The sequence below is a fragment of the Sus scrofa genome, chromosome 9, assembly GCF_054392235.1.
Source record: "Sus scrofa isolate SSC_HxYL_T2T_F1_AM1 chromosome 9, Sscrofa_HxYL_maternal_Yorkshire_Landrace_v2.0, whole genome shotgun sequence".
NCBI lineage: Eukaryota > Metazoa > Chordata > Mammalia > Artiodactyla > Suidae > Sus > Sus scrofa.
In genome coordinates this window covers 97,744,248-97,763,310 of record NC_139391.1, presented here as the reverse complement: position 1 = coordinate 97,763,310, position 19,063 = coordinate 97,744,248, and the positions used below count along the sequence as shown (strand labels likewise).

The following is a 19,063-nucleotide window of genomic DNA, read 5'->3' as shown; positions in this document are numbered from 1 at the left end:
CAATGTTGAATATCTTTGCATGAATTTTCTTTGGCCATATGTATATCTTTGGTAAAATATCTATTTAATCAGAGCTGCAGCTGTCAGCTTGCACCACAGCCACAGCGATTCAGAATCCAAGCTTCGTATACCACGTATGCCAAAGCTCAGGGAAACACCAGATACCTAACCCACTGAGCGAAGCCAGGGATTGAACCTGTGTCCTCATGGATACTAGTCAGATTTCTTTCCACTGAGGAAGGATGGGAACACCTGAAATATGCCCATTTTTTTTTTTGACTGGGTTTTTTTTTTGATATTGACCTGCCATAACTTCTTTTTCATTGCTGATATTTTCTATTTTCTTTTGTATCGGGAGAATTTGTAGTTGATTAATTAATCATTTTTGTGATTATGGTTCTAATATCCATGCCAAGTAATTCTAACATATAAGCTTTCTCAGCATTTGGTAATTAATTGTTTTCTTTTTTTCCTCATTCAAGTTGTGATTTTCTTGGTTCTTGGTAAGACATATGTATTGTTCATTGAACTTGAAACTCTACTACGGAATATGGAATTATCTCCAAGGGAAAACAGCTCTATAGTGCAGAGTATGCTTTTTATATGAAAGTAGGCAATGAGATGAGAGCTATTCCTTTGGGTTTTTTTGCCTTTTTGTTTTCTGGGGTTTTTTTGTTTTTGTTTTTTTGGGGGGGTTTTTTGGCTGCCTGGTGGCATATGGAATTCCTGGAACAGGGAGCAGAATCACATCTGAGCCATACTTGCACCCTCAGCCGGATCCCTAACCCACTGTGCCAGGGATTGAACCCGTGTTCCAAAGATACCACAATCCAGATGTGACACAGTGGGAACTCCAAGAGCTACTCCTCTCTTTCTCATCCCTTCCCCAAATAACTGCAGAGCCCAGCACAGCACAGAGTCTCGGTAGGTAGAGGAGTCAGTGAAATTGCATCTCATTCCCACTGATGCTGAACAGAAGATTCAAAACCAAGTATCAAGTCTAGAGTCAGGGTCATCATTGACAAAAACAGCCTTGCACTGCAGGGAGAGGTGAGGGGTATGTTTCAAGATGTGGAAATAGTCTGCATTCACAGGCTTCACCTACCTTTGCCCAGACAGCAACTGACAGACCAAGAATAGGACTGACGGTCATAACCACAAGAGCCAGCTTCCAACCACGTGAAAATGCTGATATAAAACCGATGATGAACGTTGCTAGTAACTGAAAGAACACTCCAATTTTGTCACCAATTCCATTATTAATTTTGGAGATGTCACTAAAAGAACAGACAATGTTAGAAATAAACATCAGGATTTTCAACACAGAACTTTTTTTCCTGAATCTAGTTAGGTTTTCTGTTTGTTTCAATGTGGAGTAAACACGTTTACATTTAGGATCCTGCTCAGAAATTTGCTCAGGAAGTATCATGTTGCTGCTTTGATGCCCACTCCCAGAGGATGCCTTGAGTCTGGCAAATCCAACCCCAAATTCAGTGCCCTCATGCCCTGCCAGGGTTCTGGGTACAAAAACATGCATAAGACATGGTGGCAGCTCAGAAGCAATCTGGTTTCATAACTGCTTCTGAGTGATACACTGACAGCTCCTAGCAGATGAGATGACATCACCTTCATTCTAATAAGATGAAGCACATCTGAGGTCAACAGAAACCCAGGTACTTACTCTGTGAGCCGGGTGTTAAGCTCCCCAACATCATGCATATCAAACCAGCCTATCTCCTGCTGCATGATAGCATGAAAAAACTGTTTTCTGATTTTGTATATCTGTCTTCCGGCTGCCATGCACCAGAACGAAACCTGGATGTAAGCGGCAACAAGCACACCAGCACCAATGGCACTGTAATAATAGGCGTACCTGAAAAACAATTAAGAACACTGCACAGGTTCTGCTTTCTCATCGATGCCCTCTTTTCCCCACCAGACCACTAGTCCTGGCTTTTTCAGTTATCTGGCTGTTGTGCCTTCCTTAACAGTATCCACCTGTGGCTGCCCTGATATAGTGCTTTTTCAGTTATCTGGCTATTGTGCCTTCCTTAACAGAGTTGATGGTCAGTATCCACCTGTGGCTGCCCTGATATAGTGCAACACTGAAGAGTATGGTTTCAGGAGTTCCTGCTATGGTGCAGTGGGTTAAGAATCCAACTGGGGAAGTGCAGGTCACTACAGAGGCATGGGTTCAATCCCTGGCCCCAGGGCAGTGGCTTACTGGATCCCATGTTGCCACAGCTGTGGCTCTGGATCAGTCCCTGGCCCAGGAACTTCCAATATGCCGCAGATGCGGTCATTTTAAAAAAAAAAAAAAAAAAAAAGAATATGGTTTCTGTCTTAGGCAAATCCTAGCTCTTCATTTAAGTGTGTGTAACCTTGGGCAAGCTGCTTAACCTTTCTAAGCCTCAGTTTTCTAATTGGTAAATGGAGCTAAGAACTGTAACACAGTCATGTGTGAATATATTTCAGCCCACACACTTTGCATTCAGAGAATGTTGGTTATTGTGAAAGACTTGTGTGGTGAGTTACCTCCATATAAGCTGATGAACACTTGGGGTTGTTGTTCCTGCACATAAAGGAATGAAAAGAAGTGACAGAGTTTGCCAGAAAGTGGGACCAAGAGATGGAAATTGAGAGTGAGAGGATGGAAGAAGATACCCCATGCAAACAGAAATCAAAAGAAAGCTAGTGTAGCAATACTCATAGTAGACAAAATAGACCTTAAAATAAAGAATGTTATATAAGCAGCAAAGAAGGACATTACATGATGATCAATCCAAGAAGAAGATCTAACAATTGTAAACATACATGCATCCAACATAGGATCACCTCAATATATAAGGCAACTGCTAACCTTCTTAAAAGCAGAAATCAACAATAACACAATAATAACAGGGGATTTTTAACATCCCACTTGTGGCAAATCATCCAGATAGAAAATCAACAAGGAAACACAGGCTTTAAACGATGCATCAGACCAGATGGACTTAATAGATATTTATAGAATATTCCATCCAAAAGCAGCAGAATATACATTCTTCTCAAGTGCACATGGAACGTACTCTAGGAAAGATAGCATTCTGGGCCACAAATCAAGCCTTGGCAAATTTCATAAAACTGAAATCATATCAAGCATCTTTTCCAACCACAATGCCATAAGACTAGAAATCAACAATAAGAAGAGTTTTCATTGTGGCTCAGTGAAAAAAAACCTGACCAGTATCCATGAATATGCAGGTTTGATCCCTGGCCCTGCTCAGTGAGTTAAGGATCCAGCATTGCCCTGAGCTGTGGTTTAAGGCACAAACACAGCTTGGATCCTGTGCTTCTGCGGCTATAGTGTAGGCCAGCAGCTGTAGCTCTAATTTCACCCCTAGCCTGAGAACTTCCATATGCCAAAGATGTGGTCCTAAAAAAGAAAACAAACAAACAAACAAACAAAAACCTAAAAAAACATGCAGAGACTAAACAATATGCTACTAAACAATGAATGGATTTCTGAGGAAATCCAAGAGGAAATTAAAACATACCCAGAAGTAAATGACAACAAATACACAGCAATCCAAAACCTATTGGAGGCAGCAAAAGCAGTTCTAAGAAGGAAGTTTATACCAATAGAAGCCTACCTCGGGAAACAAGAGAAATCTCAAATAAACACTCTAACTTTACACCTACATCAACTAGAGAATGAAGGAACAAAACCCAGAGTTAGCAGAGGAAAGAAATCAAAGATTAGAGCAGAAATAAATGACATAGAAATGAAGAAAACCTCCTGCTGAATAGCATTGAGAACTATGTCTAGATACTCATGTCGCAACAGAAGAAAGGGTGGGGGAAAAACTGTAACTGCAATGTATACATCTAAGGATAACCTGACCCCCTTGCTGTACAGTGGGAAAAAAAAAAAAAAAAAGAAATGAAGAAAACCATAGAAAAGATCAATGAATCTAAAAGCTGGTTCTTTGAAAGAAAAGATCAACAAAATTGATAAATCCTTAGCCAGACTCATTCAGAAAAAAAAGCAGACTCAAATCAATAAAATTAGCAATGAAAAAGGAGAAGTTATGAAATATAAAGGATCACATGAGACTACTGTGAACAACTATATGCCAATAAAATGGACAGCCTAGAACAAATGAACAAATTCTTAGAAAGATACAATTTTCTAAGACTAAACCAGGAAGAAAGGAAAAGATAAATGAACGAATCAAAAGTATTGAAATTGAAACTGTGATTAAAAAACTTCCAACAGGAACTTCTGTTATGGCTCAGTGGGAACAACAACTAGTATCCATGAGGATACTGGTTCAATCCCTAGCCTTGCCCAGTGGGTTAAGGATCCGGCATTGCCATGAGCTATGGCACAGGTCACAGATGAGGCTCTGATCCTGCATTGCTCTGGCTGTAGTGTAGGCCAGAAACTGCAGCTCAGATTTGACCCCTAGCCTGGGAATCTCCATATGCCACAGGTGGGGCCCTAAGAGGACCAAAAACAACAACAACAACCACAAACAAACAAACAAACAAACTCTGCAAACAATAAATGCTGGAGAGGGTGTAGACAAAGGAGAACCCTTTTACACTCTAGGTGGGAATGTACATTGGTGCAACAACTATGGAAAACAGTATGGAGATTCCCAAAAAAAAACTAAAAATAGAATTACCATTCGATCCAGTAATCCCACTCCTGGGCATCTATCCAGAGAAAACTATGACCCGAAAAGACACATGTACCCCAGTGTTCATCGCAGCACTATATACAATAGCCAAGACATGGAAGCAACCTAAATGTCCATCAACAGAGGAGTCTGTAATGAAGACGTTGTACATACACACAATGGAGTATTACTCATCCATCAAAAGCGATGAAATAATGGCATTTACAGCAACATGGATGGACCTAGAAACTATCATGCTAAGTGAAGTTAGACCGTGAGACACAAACATCATATGCATTCATTTATATGTGGAATCTAAAAAAAGGGTACAGTGATCTTATTTGCTGAATAGAAACAGACTCACAGACTTTGAAAAACTTATGGTTACCAAAGGAGACAGGTCAGAAGGGGTGGGGGAGGGATGCACCAGGGATTTGGGATGAAAATGTTCTAAAATTAGGTTGAGACGGTGGTAATACAAATATAAATATAGTAAAATTCATTGAATTTAAAAAAAACTTTTCTGAGAGCCAACTTCAAGATAACTAAATCATTAATGACAGTTTCCCAAGGTGAGCTAAGGTTAGAAGGACCATATTTATCCTGGGATGTTTTATTTTATTGTTTTGAATTACATGATATATTTAAAAAAAATAAATCTTGGTAATTCCTGTTATGGTACAGTGGAAACTAATCCTACTGCTTTCCATGAGGATATGGGTTTGATCTCTGGCCTCGCTCAGTGTGTTGGGAATTCAGTGTTGCTGTGAGCAATGTTGTAGGTCACAGACAAGGCTCAGATCCCCTGTTGCTGTGGCTGTGGTGTAAGCCAGTAGCTACAGCTCAGATCCCACCCCTGGCCTAGGAACTTCCATATGCAACGGGTTTGGCCCTAAAAGGCAAAAAATAAAATTAAAAAATCTTGTTGACTGATCGCATCATATGGGAAGCAAACTAATAATTACAAAGCCATTGTAAATAATGTGATTCTTAATTTAACTGGATTTTATTTATTTATTTATTTTTTATTTTTAAAACTTTTTTTTTTCTTTCTGCTTTTGGGGCCACAGGTGGAGCATATGGAAACTCCCATGATAGGGTTGAATTGGAGCTACAGCTGCAGCCCTATGCCACAGCCACAGCAATGCAGGATCGGAGCCACATCAGTGATCTACACCACAGCTCAAGACAATGCCATATCCTTAACCCACCGAGCAAGGCCATGGATCATAACCGAATCTTCATGGTTACTAGTGGGATTCATTCCTGCTGTGCCACAATGGGAACTCCCTTTAATTGCATTTTAAAAGGCCACCTTGAATTCTTCTAATTTCCCTGTAGATGATATTCTGTATTCACCAATGCATATATCAGCCTAATCTAGGCTTAAACTTAACTTTAGCACATTTTATGCAGAATAGGTTCTTTAAAAAAAAAATTCTACCAAAAAATAAAAAATTCTACATACTGTCCTCTTAGAAAATTGACAGTGAATTTGATCTATTCAAAAATTTTGAATCTTTACTATAATGCAATAATTTAAACACTGATGCAATTGGATTGAAACAGAAAAACATACCAACCATAAGAAAAATGTCTACTTACTTGGTCACTTTTTCCTCCAGTGTGCAGCCAAAATGTGTATGATTCTTAAGACCTAGATCAACCACAAACATACACCATTATATCTCTTTGTTCTGCATTAAAAACAAGCACATGAAAATGAACCAAACTTGTGTCACTTAACAATTTACACAAAAATAGGTCAAACTGACTTGATTTTAATTATGTATAAGCATCATGGCATGCATTTAAATCCTTCATTGTTGGCCATGTGCAACCACACGCACACTAAATTCAATGAAGCTTATATACAAGAGAAACCTACATGGACTAAGAAGTCTGTCAGCAGAAATACTCATGTCCTCGATTTTATGAAATATTACCCTGAGATGAAATAGAGAAAAATCTTTTCCCGGGCCTTTGTCCTGATTATCATCAGTGCAGACTTGACACTAGAGCACTTAGTATTTCCAAACTAACACTGCATTTCTCCAGTTTTTATTTTTATCTTAAAAATATGAAATAGAGGACTTCCAGTTGTGGCTGAGCAGTAATGAACCCAACTAGTATCCATAAGCACACAGGTTCGATCCCTGGCATTGCTCAGTGGGTTAAGGATCCAGCATTGCTGTTAGTTGTGGTTTAGGTCACAGACACGATTCAGATCCCACAATGTTGTGGCTGTGGTATAGGCCAGCAGCTGCAGCTATGATTCGACCCCTAACCCCAACCTGGGAACTTCCATGTGCCACAGGTGTGGCCCTAAAAAGAAAAAAAAATACACACACACACACACATATGTGTGTATATATATATATATAATAGAAAGAATAATGGAATAAATACCAGTGAGCTCATCAAGCAATATTAGCAAATGCAAACATTTTGGGACAAAGTACATTAAATTTTAACACACCCTCTAAACACACACACAGACACACACGCACACAAAATAGCCACTGTTCAATATTTTGGTGTGAATTATTTCAGATTTTCATTTCTGTATGCATGTATACACATACACAGTTATTTTAAAAGATAGAATCGTAACCCACATCCAATTTTCCATATCAGTATTTGTGTGTATATGTGTCTCTCCAATTTTTCAAAGTTGCATTTCTTTCACTTGCTTCCAACCGAAAGTTTCAATGCTGCATTGAACATACCTGTATGCATATATTACATACAAATATATAGTGAGTATTTTTCAGGATAAATTATCATAATCAAGATGGCTAGATAACATGGAGGCGCATTTTAAATCTTTCAGTCATTTCAAGAGTTACGGTATTAGTAGTTCAGATAAGTGTGACTTTGACAGGTTTTCTGTCAAAGGGAACAATATGGACAAAATCTCACTTCATGTTTGAAGAATGAGTAAGCCAGTTTTGCAGGGGTGTGGGGTGTGCCGTGCAGATGGACGGAGGGGGTATGTGGCTGGAAAGATGATCCAGGTTCTACAGATGTGGTGTGTAAAAACTAGCAGGCATTCAGTGGTTTTGAGCAGAAAAGGATAAAATTAGAAGTTTGGTCTAAGGTAACTAAGCAGCAAGCAATATATAAGATGAACAGGAACAGGGGCAGACAGAGTGATGGAGCTAGTGAAACTATGTAAGGAAAGGGTCATTCATAATGAGAATAGGAAAGAAGGAAAGTGCCCATAAAATTTAGAGAGTGAGGATCTCCTGGTGTGGCTCAGTGGTAACAAACCCAACTAATATCCATGAGGACATGGGTTCAATCCCTTGCCTTGCTCAGTTGGTTAGATCCACTGTTGCTGTAAGCTGTGGCTTAGGCCAGCAGCTGCAGCGGATTTAACCCCTAGCCTTGGAATCTCCATATGCCATAGGTATGGCCCTAAAGAGCAAAAATAAAAATAAATTAGAGAGTGTAAAGTTAGAGGCCCTAGCAACTGATGAATATAGAGAGAGTAACAATAAAAACAATCAGACCTCCAGTTTAAGCATGTGGAGAATGGTGATGTCATGGTGGAAAATAAGAGGTCAGCAAAAAGAGGAGATCTGGTCAGATCTGAGAAGACTATTAGCTCAGTTCTGAAGATCTTTATGCCTGGAACATTCAACTGAAGATGTTCAATAAGTATGGCAGCCATCCGGTTCTGGAGAGAGTTAGGTCTAAAGATGTAAGCATCATACATCTTAGGGGGCATGAAAAAAACCATCTCTTCTCACCTGTGCGGACAGGTAGCAGGTAAGGAGGAAAGCACAACCAAGCAGAGAATCCAGAGAAGAGTAGGTTTAGGAGTAACAGAGAAAGCAGGAAGTCAGAAAGAGATATGTAGGGATGCTGCAAAATGTGAGGCAGAGAAAGCTTCCACCTTATGTCAAGTGGAATGATAAGTGTCCACATTAATTTTCATTGGTTATGAGACTGCTTCTGCTTCATACGTTCAAAAATAGAACAGGATATTAAATTACTGGGTGAGGATTTTTCTCAAAATCAGTCTTGGAAGATCACTCATTACAGATATTCCATCTTAACTATCTAACCAGGAGATGCTTCTAAATGGTATATTCACTAGTATGTATCAAGATCAAACAAAGACAGATTTTCAAGGAGTTCTCTTGTGGAACAGCAGGTTAAGGATCCAGTGGTTGTCACTGAAGTGGTTCAGGTCACTACTGTGGCACGGGCTGGAACTATGGCCCAGGAACTTCCACACACAACCAATTCAACCAAAAAAAAAAAAAAAAAAAAAAAAGGACAATTTTTCAGGTCTAAATCAAGTCTAAATATATTTTCTACTTATTCCTACTACTAGTTTTCTCAAATCTAGGGATAAGGGATAAGAGGGTTTAAACAAATATTCTTTGGCATCAGTGCTTCTAGGTACAATAATTTAAAAAATTTTTATTGAAGTATAGTTAATATACAAAGTTATATTAGTTTAAGGTGTACAGCAAAGAAATTGAGTTATATAGGTATGTGTGAATATAGACATATTCTTTTAAAAATTCTTTTTCATTAAAGATTATTATTATTATTATCATTATTATTATTATTATTACCATGCTTTTTAGGGCAGGACCTGCAGCATATGGAAATTTCCAGGCGAGTGGTTGAATCGGAGCTACAGCTGCGAGTCTACACCACAGTAAACCCAGATCTGAGCCACGTCTGTGACCTACACCACAGCTCATGGTAATGCCAGTTCCTTAACCCACTGAGTGAGGCCAGGAATCGAACCCACGTCCTCATGGATCCTATTTGGGTTCACTACCGATGAACCACAACTGGAACTACCTTCATTATAAACTATTAAAAGATTCTAAGTATTGTTCCCTGGACTATACAGTACATCACTGTTGGTATGTGTTTACATAATAGTAGTGTGTATATTTTAATCCAAACTCCTAATTAATCCCTCCCTCTAACTTTACAATCATTTGTATACAGTTCAAAAAGTAAAAAATTATGTTCAAGGTCAAAACTGACTCTTTAATTTGTACAACTATGCTCTCTCCCTCCCTCTCTCATTGTATATAATTTTAGTTATCAGAAACCACTTCTTGCACCAAGTACTCTTTATTTGTCCCTCAGTGGTATTAGAGTGGTCTTTTTACTCCAATCCAGTCTTTATATTGCTCCCAGATTTTATCTTTGGCAGCAAAACTATAATTCTACTGCTTCTCTTAAGAACCTACAATGACAGTCCACTCCACAAAGGTTAGGTCCAAGATCCATAACATGTCCTATTAGTCCCTTTGCAATCTTCCCACACTCAGTCACCCCATGACTTTCCGAATGTTTTCTTTACCCCCACACCCTTCTCCCCATCTCAGCAGTAAAGGGCACTGTGCAGTCGCTTTCTGGAGGGAGAGAAGACAGTGTCCAAGTCTCTGATTGACCGTCATGCTCCTGAAGCCTCTAACCGTGGGGTTTGGAGGGGACACTGAGCACAATAAGATAGTTTGCTTAAGTTTCATGAGCCTAAGCTCCACCCTTTGAGCCATGAAACTACTTTCCACATACTGAGAAGAGATGCAGTAGAGAAGTGATGAGAGCTTTCTTCCTCCAAGCCCTGATTCATTCTCCTCGCTCTCAAAGCTGCCTTTTACTACAGTTTTTCTCCTGGAAAAGACTCTTCCTTTGTGAACGAGCTCACTAGGACCTCCACTCAAGCGGCTTAGCGATAGCAGAGTAACCCACACAACTCCAGAGAAAATTCTGCACAATTCAATGTGAGAATAGACTGTGATGGTTTACACCCATCTCCTCCTCCAGGGTTTGATCCTTGCCTGGGAATTTCTACATGCTGTGGATGCAGCCAAAACAAAAGCATAAACAAAACAAGCTGCTATTTCTCTAATCCTAAAGCACACACACACACATACACACACAAACACTCCTGTCCTCATGTCTCCATTTTCATGTTTCCAAAAAGCCCAACCTATGACAATGTCCAAAATTAAATTTGTGGTATTTACCACCAAACCTAGTTTCCTTCCACCTTCCTCAACTCAACTGATAGTAACCACATCCAATTTATCCAGCTTCTAGGACTAAAAACGTGTAAATCATGTTGGAGAACTCTCTCTTACAGCCGAGAATCTCTTAATTGATTCCCATTTATCATTCAAAGTCCAAATCCAGTTCTTATATCTTTTCCTGAACTCTCTGGGCTATTTCTGACTTCACAGAGCTCTCTCTTTTTCTACATCTCTCACCAGAATTTCCACTGTATATGCTTTTTTTTGGTCTTTTTAGGGCCACACCTGGGCATATGGAGGTTCCCAGGCTAGGGGTCTAATTGGAGCTGTAGCCACCGGCCTACACCAGAGCCATTGCAACGCCAGATCCGAGCCATGTCTGCAACCTACACCACAGCTCACGGCAATGCCAGATCCTTAACCCACTGAGCGAGGCCACAACCTCATGGTTACTAGTCGCTGCGCCACAATGGGAACTCCCCACTGTACAATCTAATGTTTGTGTGTATTATCTTCTCAAATCCATTACAAATATGAACTATAGCTCAGACCCCTCCACCTCCTACAGCACTGAATACACTAGTGCATATTTAGTAAGAGCTCCACAAACTTCATTCATAGTGACTGATATTTCTTCACACTTCCAATAAAACCAGTACCAGGAACAATACTCACTTCCACTAGTTACATTGGGAATTTTTATGTGTGCCAAATTTCCTACACTTGCGAAGCTATCTATCATTTCTCCAAAAACCAGCATCATGAGGGGCAGTCCAGTTCCGTGCACGATGGCAGCCGTAGTCCCCAGCAACATATACAACACATCAAGCCAGTTCGAATAGCGAAACTAAAAAAGAGAAAATACAGAGAATAAGAACAATTAGCACAGTTTCGAGATGGTTTGCTCTACTTTCCAAATATATCCAAAATGTAAACAGTGCTCAGACTACTACTGCGACCACCCTGGTCAGAGCCAAACTATTGCAATAACCCTTTTAGAGCTAGGAATTCCTGTTGTGGCTCAGTGGGTTAAGAACCCATCTGGTATCCATGAGGATGTGGGTTCCACCCCTGGCCTCACTCAGTGGGTCAAGGATCCAACATTGCTGCAAGCTGTGGTATAGGGGAGGAAGTAATGGAGATGAAGTAATGGAGAAAGCATACTGACTGTCCTTGTGATGATCGTGGGGCAAATAGAAGAATAACATACTTCCGAGAGGGGATGCAATGTCAAGGAAGAACTAGTTAATGTAACTAGTTAACTACACATGCTGGTAGGTAAATCAGTCAAAGACCGGTGGTGAAAATACAGGAAAGATCTAAAGAATAAGAGAAACACCAGTGGGTACAATAACTATTAGGAGAAGCATCACATTCCCATGATGCCTCAACACCCCTCATAGTTGCAAGGGGGCAGAGACCCCTCTACCACAGAGGGAGGACCCAGTCTATCCTCACCCTCACCAAGTGATCAAACTTAGTACCAAAAAAAGTACAACACCTTAACATGTGATGGTTCCTGATGTGATGGTTCATGAAGTACACAGCATCCCCCATGTACATTCCTTACCAAAAATATTTTAACATGAATGTTGTAAAACCTTTAGACTCAACTTCCAGGCTTTAAGAAATGCAGTGGGCATGGGAGTTCCCATTGTGGCTTAGCGGGTTACGAACCTGACAGGTATCCATGAGGATGTGGGTTTAATACCTGGCCTCTTTCAGTGGGTAAAGGACCTGGCATTGCCATGACCTATGATATAGGTCATAGACACAGGCTCAGATCCCATGTTGCTATAGCCGTGGTATGGGCTGGGAGCTGCAGCTCTGACTGACCCTGAGCTTGGGAACTTCCATATGCCACAGCTATGGCCCTGAAAAGAAAAAAAAAAAAAAATTCCCCAAAACAAACAAAAAAACCACATGGCTACCTATTTTCTCTTCAGAGAATACAAAAATAAAAATACAAAACAAAAACCAGAAAACGAGATAAAGAATTAATCATATTAAAGTTTTCATATTCCAGCATAGAAGAACAATGACATGTACCAAGTCATAGTAATAAATAATTCATTGTTAACTTCTATTATATGAGTGCCTGGGACTTTGACCTCAAACCTGCCAGGATTAGAGCCACTGATGACAGGGTACCCTGTGTTTCCCTGAACAGACCTCCATGTGGCTGACGTCCTCTATCCACATGGCTGAGACCATCGCTGGCAGAAGTGCCTGCCCAGGTAACAGATCACCTTACTCATTCAGAGAATACTGAAATCTAGGCCAAGAAGGGTGGCTGTGGGGCCCCAAAGCACATGGCAAGTTATGATGGGCATTCCCCTGAAAGCAAGCTAAAGTAAACAAATTCATTTTACCTCTCCATTAACATACTCCCCAAGAATATGTGGTACCAGGTGAAGTACCTCTTTTCTAGATCAGGAGAAGCCAAATTTCCAAAACACTGTGAAGAGGGAATACATTCAAACTCACCATGGCCAAAACACTGACAGCTGGTTTCTTTTCTTTCTTATCATTTTTACTGAAAAACAGCAAGAGAATTACACAAAACTTTAAAAACTATATAAATCTTTAAATTGTTCAATTAACAGAGTTCATAGTTAATAACAAATAAGACAAAGAAACATGCCTACGAGGTATTATTCATTTGGAAAAGCAGGCTAGGAGTTCCTTGGTGGCTCAGTTCCTTAAAGTTTCCAGCACTATCACCGCTGTGGTGCAGGTTCGATCCCTGGCCCAGGAACTTCTGCATGCTCTGGGAGTGGCCAAAAAAATAATAAAACAAAGTAAAAATAAAATTAAAAACAGGTTAATACTACCCATTTATGAAGTTTAAGTATGTTTACATGTTTCTTAGACATCTATATATGTGGTTATCAGTGTGTCCTGAGTTTTCTATTAAAATATCTTCTTCCTTGTGCCTTTGGTATTTCCTAATTTTCTATGATGAGTACACACAGAGACACAACTTTTGCCATTAGAAAAATATTACTAAATAAAGAGAGCTTCCGGTTTTATTCCAATTAGAAAATCATTCATGTCTCTGGAATTAACCCCCTTAATTATCATCTGAGTAATTCTAACAGTATATATTCTACCTACTACCTACATATTGTCCTCAATCATACCCTTTACTAATGGAGGGTAGTGGCGATCACATGCAGGGCATAAATTACCCTAAAAAAGAAAGGTAATTACTTCACTTCCAATAAGCAAATCTAATTGTGAAAAGATGTCTGGAGCCCTAAAGGGACCACTACAGCAATAAATGCCACCTAGAAAAACTACAGTGAGAAAAGATGGTTTGTCAACAGCAAAAAAGCTGTCCTCAGGCATTGGAAGGTCAACCATTTTGAGCCAAAATTCAAATTAACCCAACTCTGTAACTAGTTTTCCACCCTGTGTAACTGCCACCCAGCATATGAAAGCAAACCAACCATGATCAGCCTCTGCATCTATAGTTTCATGTACACACACACACACATATATATATACACACTATTTCAGAGAAGAATCATATGATTTTCACACATTTTCCACTTTCAAAAGTAAATTCATTGTTGTCATTGTTCTTTATGCTCCATGAGGTAAAAGAGTTGAAGCAACTTCTAAAGAAAAAAAATCCAGACTTTATCCCCTATTTGGCTTTGGAGTGATGTTAGAAGGACATAACATACAAAATACACAAACCTAACTCTTCAGATTTGGTCCCACCCTATTCCTAGTAAAGGAATGATTTCAATATCCCTGGAATCAGGAGGAGAGGAGAAAAAACAGCCATACAAAATTGAGGGGTTTAGCTCTAAGCATTTTATTTACATTTACATTTTCTAAAACTCTAGCTACTGAGAATTTATGCTGTTTCAGACACTAAGTAAACACTTCCCATGCAGGACCTCATTTAACCTTATCTTAATCTCTGTGAGGCAGGCACACTGTTGACCTTTCTTGAGAGACGAGAGAACTGCAGGTGAGAAGAGTTCACTAACCTGTCCCAGCACACACAGCCAGCCAAAGCCAAGATAAAAGCTGAGAAATCTAAGCCCTAAACACCAGGCTACCATATGCAACCTCCGACTTCTGAGACACTGCATTGCACAGAAACACACTTCCACACTGACTCTCACCCCCAACAGCTGACAAAAGGCAAGGTGCTTATCAAATCACATTTTAATAAAGGATCTTTACAAATACAAATATGCCAAATGGTACTATGATCCGAACATTACACCTGTTAACCAAGCCAGATGATTCTAATTCCAAATTAGAATGTAGACTTTTTATATTTTATTCTTTTTAAAAAAATTTATTTTTGCTTTTTAGGGCAGCACCCACATCATATGGATGTTCCCAGGCTAGGGGTTGAATCTGAGCTGCAGCTGCCAGTCTCCACCACAGCCACTGCAACGGCAGATCAGAGCCGTGTTTGTGACCTACACCACAGCTCTGGACAACACTGGATCCTTAACACACTGAGCAAGTCCAGGGATCGAATCTACATCCTCCTGGATAATATTCAGGTTTGTTAACCCTGAGCTACAACAGGAACTCCCGCAAATGTTATTTCTTTTCCTGTGAGTTTGTTTTTATACTATAGGAGTTCCTATTGCAGCTCATGGGTAATGAACCTGAGCAGTATCCATGAGGATGTGGGTACAAGGATCCAGCATTGCCATGAGCTGCGGTGTAGATCACGGATGGGGCTCAAATCTGATGTTGCTGTGGCGTGGTGTAGGCCAGCAGGCGAAGCCCCCATTTCACCCTTAGCCTGGGAACTTCCATGAACTGTGGGTTAGGCCCTAAAAAGCAAAGAAATAACATTTGTGGTTATTAGAGGCGGGAGGAGGCAATGGGAAAAAAGTACAAATTTCCAGTTATCAGATAAAGAGGTGCTAGAGATGTAAATTTCAATGTGACTGACAGTTACCACTGCTGTATGTACATAGGAAAATTATCAATAGATCCAAGAGTTCCCATCACAAGAAAAAAGTTTCCTTTTGCTTTTTCTCCTACATATATATGATGATGGATATTGGCTAAACTTATGGTAATATTTCACAATATTTATAAGTCAAACCATTATGCTGTACACTTTACACTTAAACAGTGTTATATGTCAGTTGTATCTCAATAAAACTGGAAAAATATATAGTTTTATTAAGAACAGATGAAAATCAGTAATGGTGAGCACAGTTTAACAAGAGCTACTTTAAAAAAAAAAAAAAATTCCAGTTTGGAAAAAAACTCCATAGGCCATGATAAAAATCAACAATTAAACAAAGGTATGTGCAGGCTGAAATTTTTGTTCTTGTTTTTTGTTTTTGTTTTTTTAATATGGACTATTATTTGGGAGTTCCCGTTGTGGCTCAGCAGTAACACACCCAACGAGTATCTATGAGGATGTGAGTTCAATCCCTGGCCTTGCTCAGTGGGTTATGGGATCCAATGTTGCCATGAGCTGTGGTGTAGATCGAAGACGAGGCGCATTGCTGTGGCTGTAGTGTAGGCCAGCAGCTGCAGCTCTGAATTGAATTACAGATTCATGGATTGTACTTTATTCAGTATTTCACAACCAAGCACAGTCATTACTCTTTCCAATGTCCAAATTTGGTCATTGGAAGCCTCTTCAAGCCAGTTTCTGTGTCCATTTTGATAATTCCACTGAACCCCACTTCCTGTTTTCAGGTACCACAAGATACTCCAGGCTCAATTACTATTAGCTCTTTTTCTATGTGGTGCAGATTCCTTTTTGTAAGGTTTTGTGAGAAACCAGTATCTGACACTAAGTGTGCTCACTGCTGCTATCCCTTTTAATGGAGAGAAATGGAACTATTTTTCAAAAATCATGAAATTACACTGAAATTTCTAATTCAAATTCAACATTGTTTTTTAAAAACTTAATGTTCACACTTGTATTTCTTTTCTCTTACACTGAAAAGCTTGGTTTCTAATAGTGTTAATACATTCACTAATTCATTTTATTTTATAATTTGCTAAGAGCTTATTGAGCAAAGTTTGAAATTTTCTATACAGACACTGCACTGCAATCAGAATATAATTATTTTCCCTAAGGGGATAATTTCAATCAAGATCATTTCAAATCATTCTAGCAATTTCTTTGGTACTAGACTCTCCAAATAACTTCTTCTCCAGGGGTCAGATAGTCATTGCCTTTAAAAAAAAAAAAAAAAAGAATGCATAGGGAGTCCCCCTCCTGGCACAGCAGTAATGAATCTGACTAGTAACGATGAGGTTGCAGGTTCAATCCCTGTTCTCTCTCAGTGGGTTAAGGATTTGGCTTTGTGGAGAGCTGTGGTGTAGGTTACAGACTCAGCTTGGATCCTGCATTGCTCTGGTTGTGGCATAGGCCAATTCCACCCCTAGCATGGGAACCTCCATATGCCTCTGGTACCGTTCTAAAAAGGAGGAAAAAAAAAAAAAAAAAGCCTAAATGTAGCTGTGGCCTTCTGTCCCATCTGCTATGACACAAACACAAAATTGTTTATGTGACTGTTTTACCCAGAAGCAACAGATTGGACAGCAAAGCACAAGCACAGCACAAAGTTCAGGCTCGTGGCCAACTGACATCACTTATAAAGAAGGTTTTAAAACATGAAGAAGAAGGAGTTTCCAAATGGTTAACCAATATGACTAGCATCCATGAGGACACAGGTTCTATCCCTGAACTTGCTCAGTGGGTTAAGGATCCTTCGTTGCTGTGGCTGTGACAGAGGCAAGTAGCTGTAGCATCAGCTCCAATTGGACCCCTGGCCTGGGAGTCTCCCTATCCCGAAAGTGCGGCCCTAGAAAAGAGAAACACACACACTCACAGAGAGAGAGAGAGAGAGAGAGAGAGAGAGAGAGAGAGAGAGAGAGAGAAGAATGTGACCATCAGTGGGGGCCAGAAAGCTGAGGAAGAAGCTCACCACGAAACGCAGCCAGCAAACTTCTGAAGCCTCTAGAATTTAAGATTAAAATCAACGTCTTCATCAGCACCATCATCATCATCACCAACCCTTCATTTATTTCAGAGCTGGAGGCTAGAAACAGATCTCCCAAATCTCTCAAGCTATATAAAATCTGAAAGTGAAACAAACTGGCTACCTTTTTTGGTCCCTTTTTAAGAAGTTCTTCTTCCCCGTTCCTTTGTTTCGGCCTTCTTCAAGATCCATCGCGACCTGAGGAAAAACCACAGCGGAGTAGCCAAATGCAAGAACCCTGGAAGGCAGAGGTGAGACAGAGCCTGACTTCTGCGGGGAGCGGTAAGGCAGAGCGCTCGCCCTGATGCTCTAGCCGCCAGAAGTCGCGGTGGCTGCCTCAGGGACCTGCCTCGGTGCCTGGCATCCAGCCGCCGCAGGTGAGCAGAGGGGCAGGGCGCCAGCGCGTCCTGGACTGTGCCCGCTGCCACTGCGGTTCTGCCTCCTGGTTCGCCTCGCCGTCCACAGGTTCCCAGAGCCCGGCTTCAGGTACCAAACCGGCTCTATGGGCTCAGGGAGAGACACTCCAGGACGAGCGGCCAGTGTCCAAAACTAGATGCCCCAGGAGCTCCCCAACTGAGAATAACTCCAACTCCACCCGGTCTCTTTGGACTTGTCAATTGGAATCCACCCCTCCTCCTCTCCGAAGCCCTTCTCCCACCCGGCCCAAACTCGGAAAACTGGAGCGCCCACCCTTCCCGCGAACCGTCTCCATCTAGTGCCCAGATTCGCGCGCTCTTACCTCGGGCTTTCCTTCGGAACGTCCACCACGACGTGGATTTGGGAAGAAGAGATGCAAACTCTAACAGGAAGCCTCCGGTGGATGCGCACAGCGACCTAAACCACTTTGAACCTTGGAGGAGCCGCTGCTCAAATATGTCCTGGCTTCCTGGGGCAAAGGCGCAGGGGGCCTGCAGCCCACACCCAAAAGCTCTGCAGCCCTGCCAATCAGCCGGACCGCTCAGAAGTACTCCCCGCCCTCTCGATTGAAGCTGATTGCACTATGAGTTAGGAAACAGGTTGGAATTGCAGGAGGAATGTCCTTGCTTCTGTTGCCCCTCAGCAAAAGGGCAAGTAGAGGAATGCTTATCAGCTGAATCATTAGGGACATTTACAATTATAGAGTCATGTCTGTGCAAGTCCTCAGAAATCTTCATATCCACAGAAGTATGTATAGATAGATATGGATGTGGATATACAATCCACTCCTTGTGTCGCGAGTAGAAAAAGGAAATTTTCTTTGGTAGCTCATCCAATATATTTAATAAAACCACCTCCGACCTTGTGCCCATACAGTAGTTAAAATGATTTAGACTTCCCTTCCTAGCAGTGCCTTTAAAAAGGCCAGGTGAAAATTTTCTACAAGTCTTTCTTCAGTATGTTTGACAGTTTC

At 40.7% G+C, this 19,063-nt stretch overlaps 1 protein-coding gene across 6 annotated transcripts in view; it reads right to left on the bottom strand.

The window, feature by feature from the left end:
* Positions 1 to 18,721, bottom strand: part of LOC100522455 (ATP-dependent translocase ABCB1) — an 88,314-nt gene extending 69,593 nt beyond the window's left edge. Inside the window, exons 1-7 of one of the 6 annotated variants that reach the window (XR_014815968.1) lie at positions 18,413 to 18,652; positions 17,798 to 17,871; positions 13,166 to 13,214; positions 11,354 to 11,525; positions 6,270 to 6,321; positions 1,682 to 1,873; positions 1,106 to 1,277 (exon numbers count right to left, since the gene is read on the bottom strand). Coding sequence is in view for 5 of the 6 variants with exons in the window: in XM_013989592.3 (XP_013845046.2) it covers positions 1,106 to 1,277; positions 1,682 to 1,873; positions 6,270 to 6,321; positions 11,354 to 11,525; positions 13,166 to 13,214; positions 17,798 to 17,865 (705 nt within the window). In the remaining variant the exon portion in view is untranslated. Of the gene's footprint in view, positions 1 to 1,105; positions 1,278 to 1,681; positions 1,874 to 6,269; positions 6,322 to 11,353; positions 11,526 to 13,165; positions 13,253 to 17,763; positions 17,983 to 18,363 lie in introns of those variants that run through there. The other 5 variants (XM_013989592.3, XM_084977239.1, XM_084977236.1 and 2 more) reach the window with 5 other exon arrangements.
* Between the last annotated feature and the right edge of the window lie 342 nt (positions 18,722 to 19,063).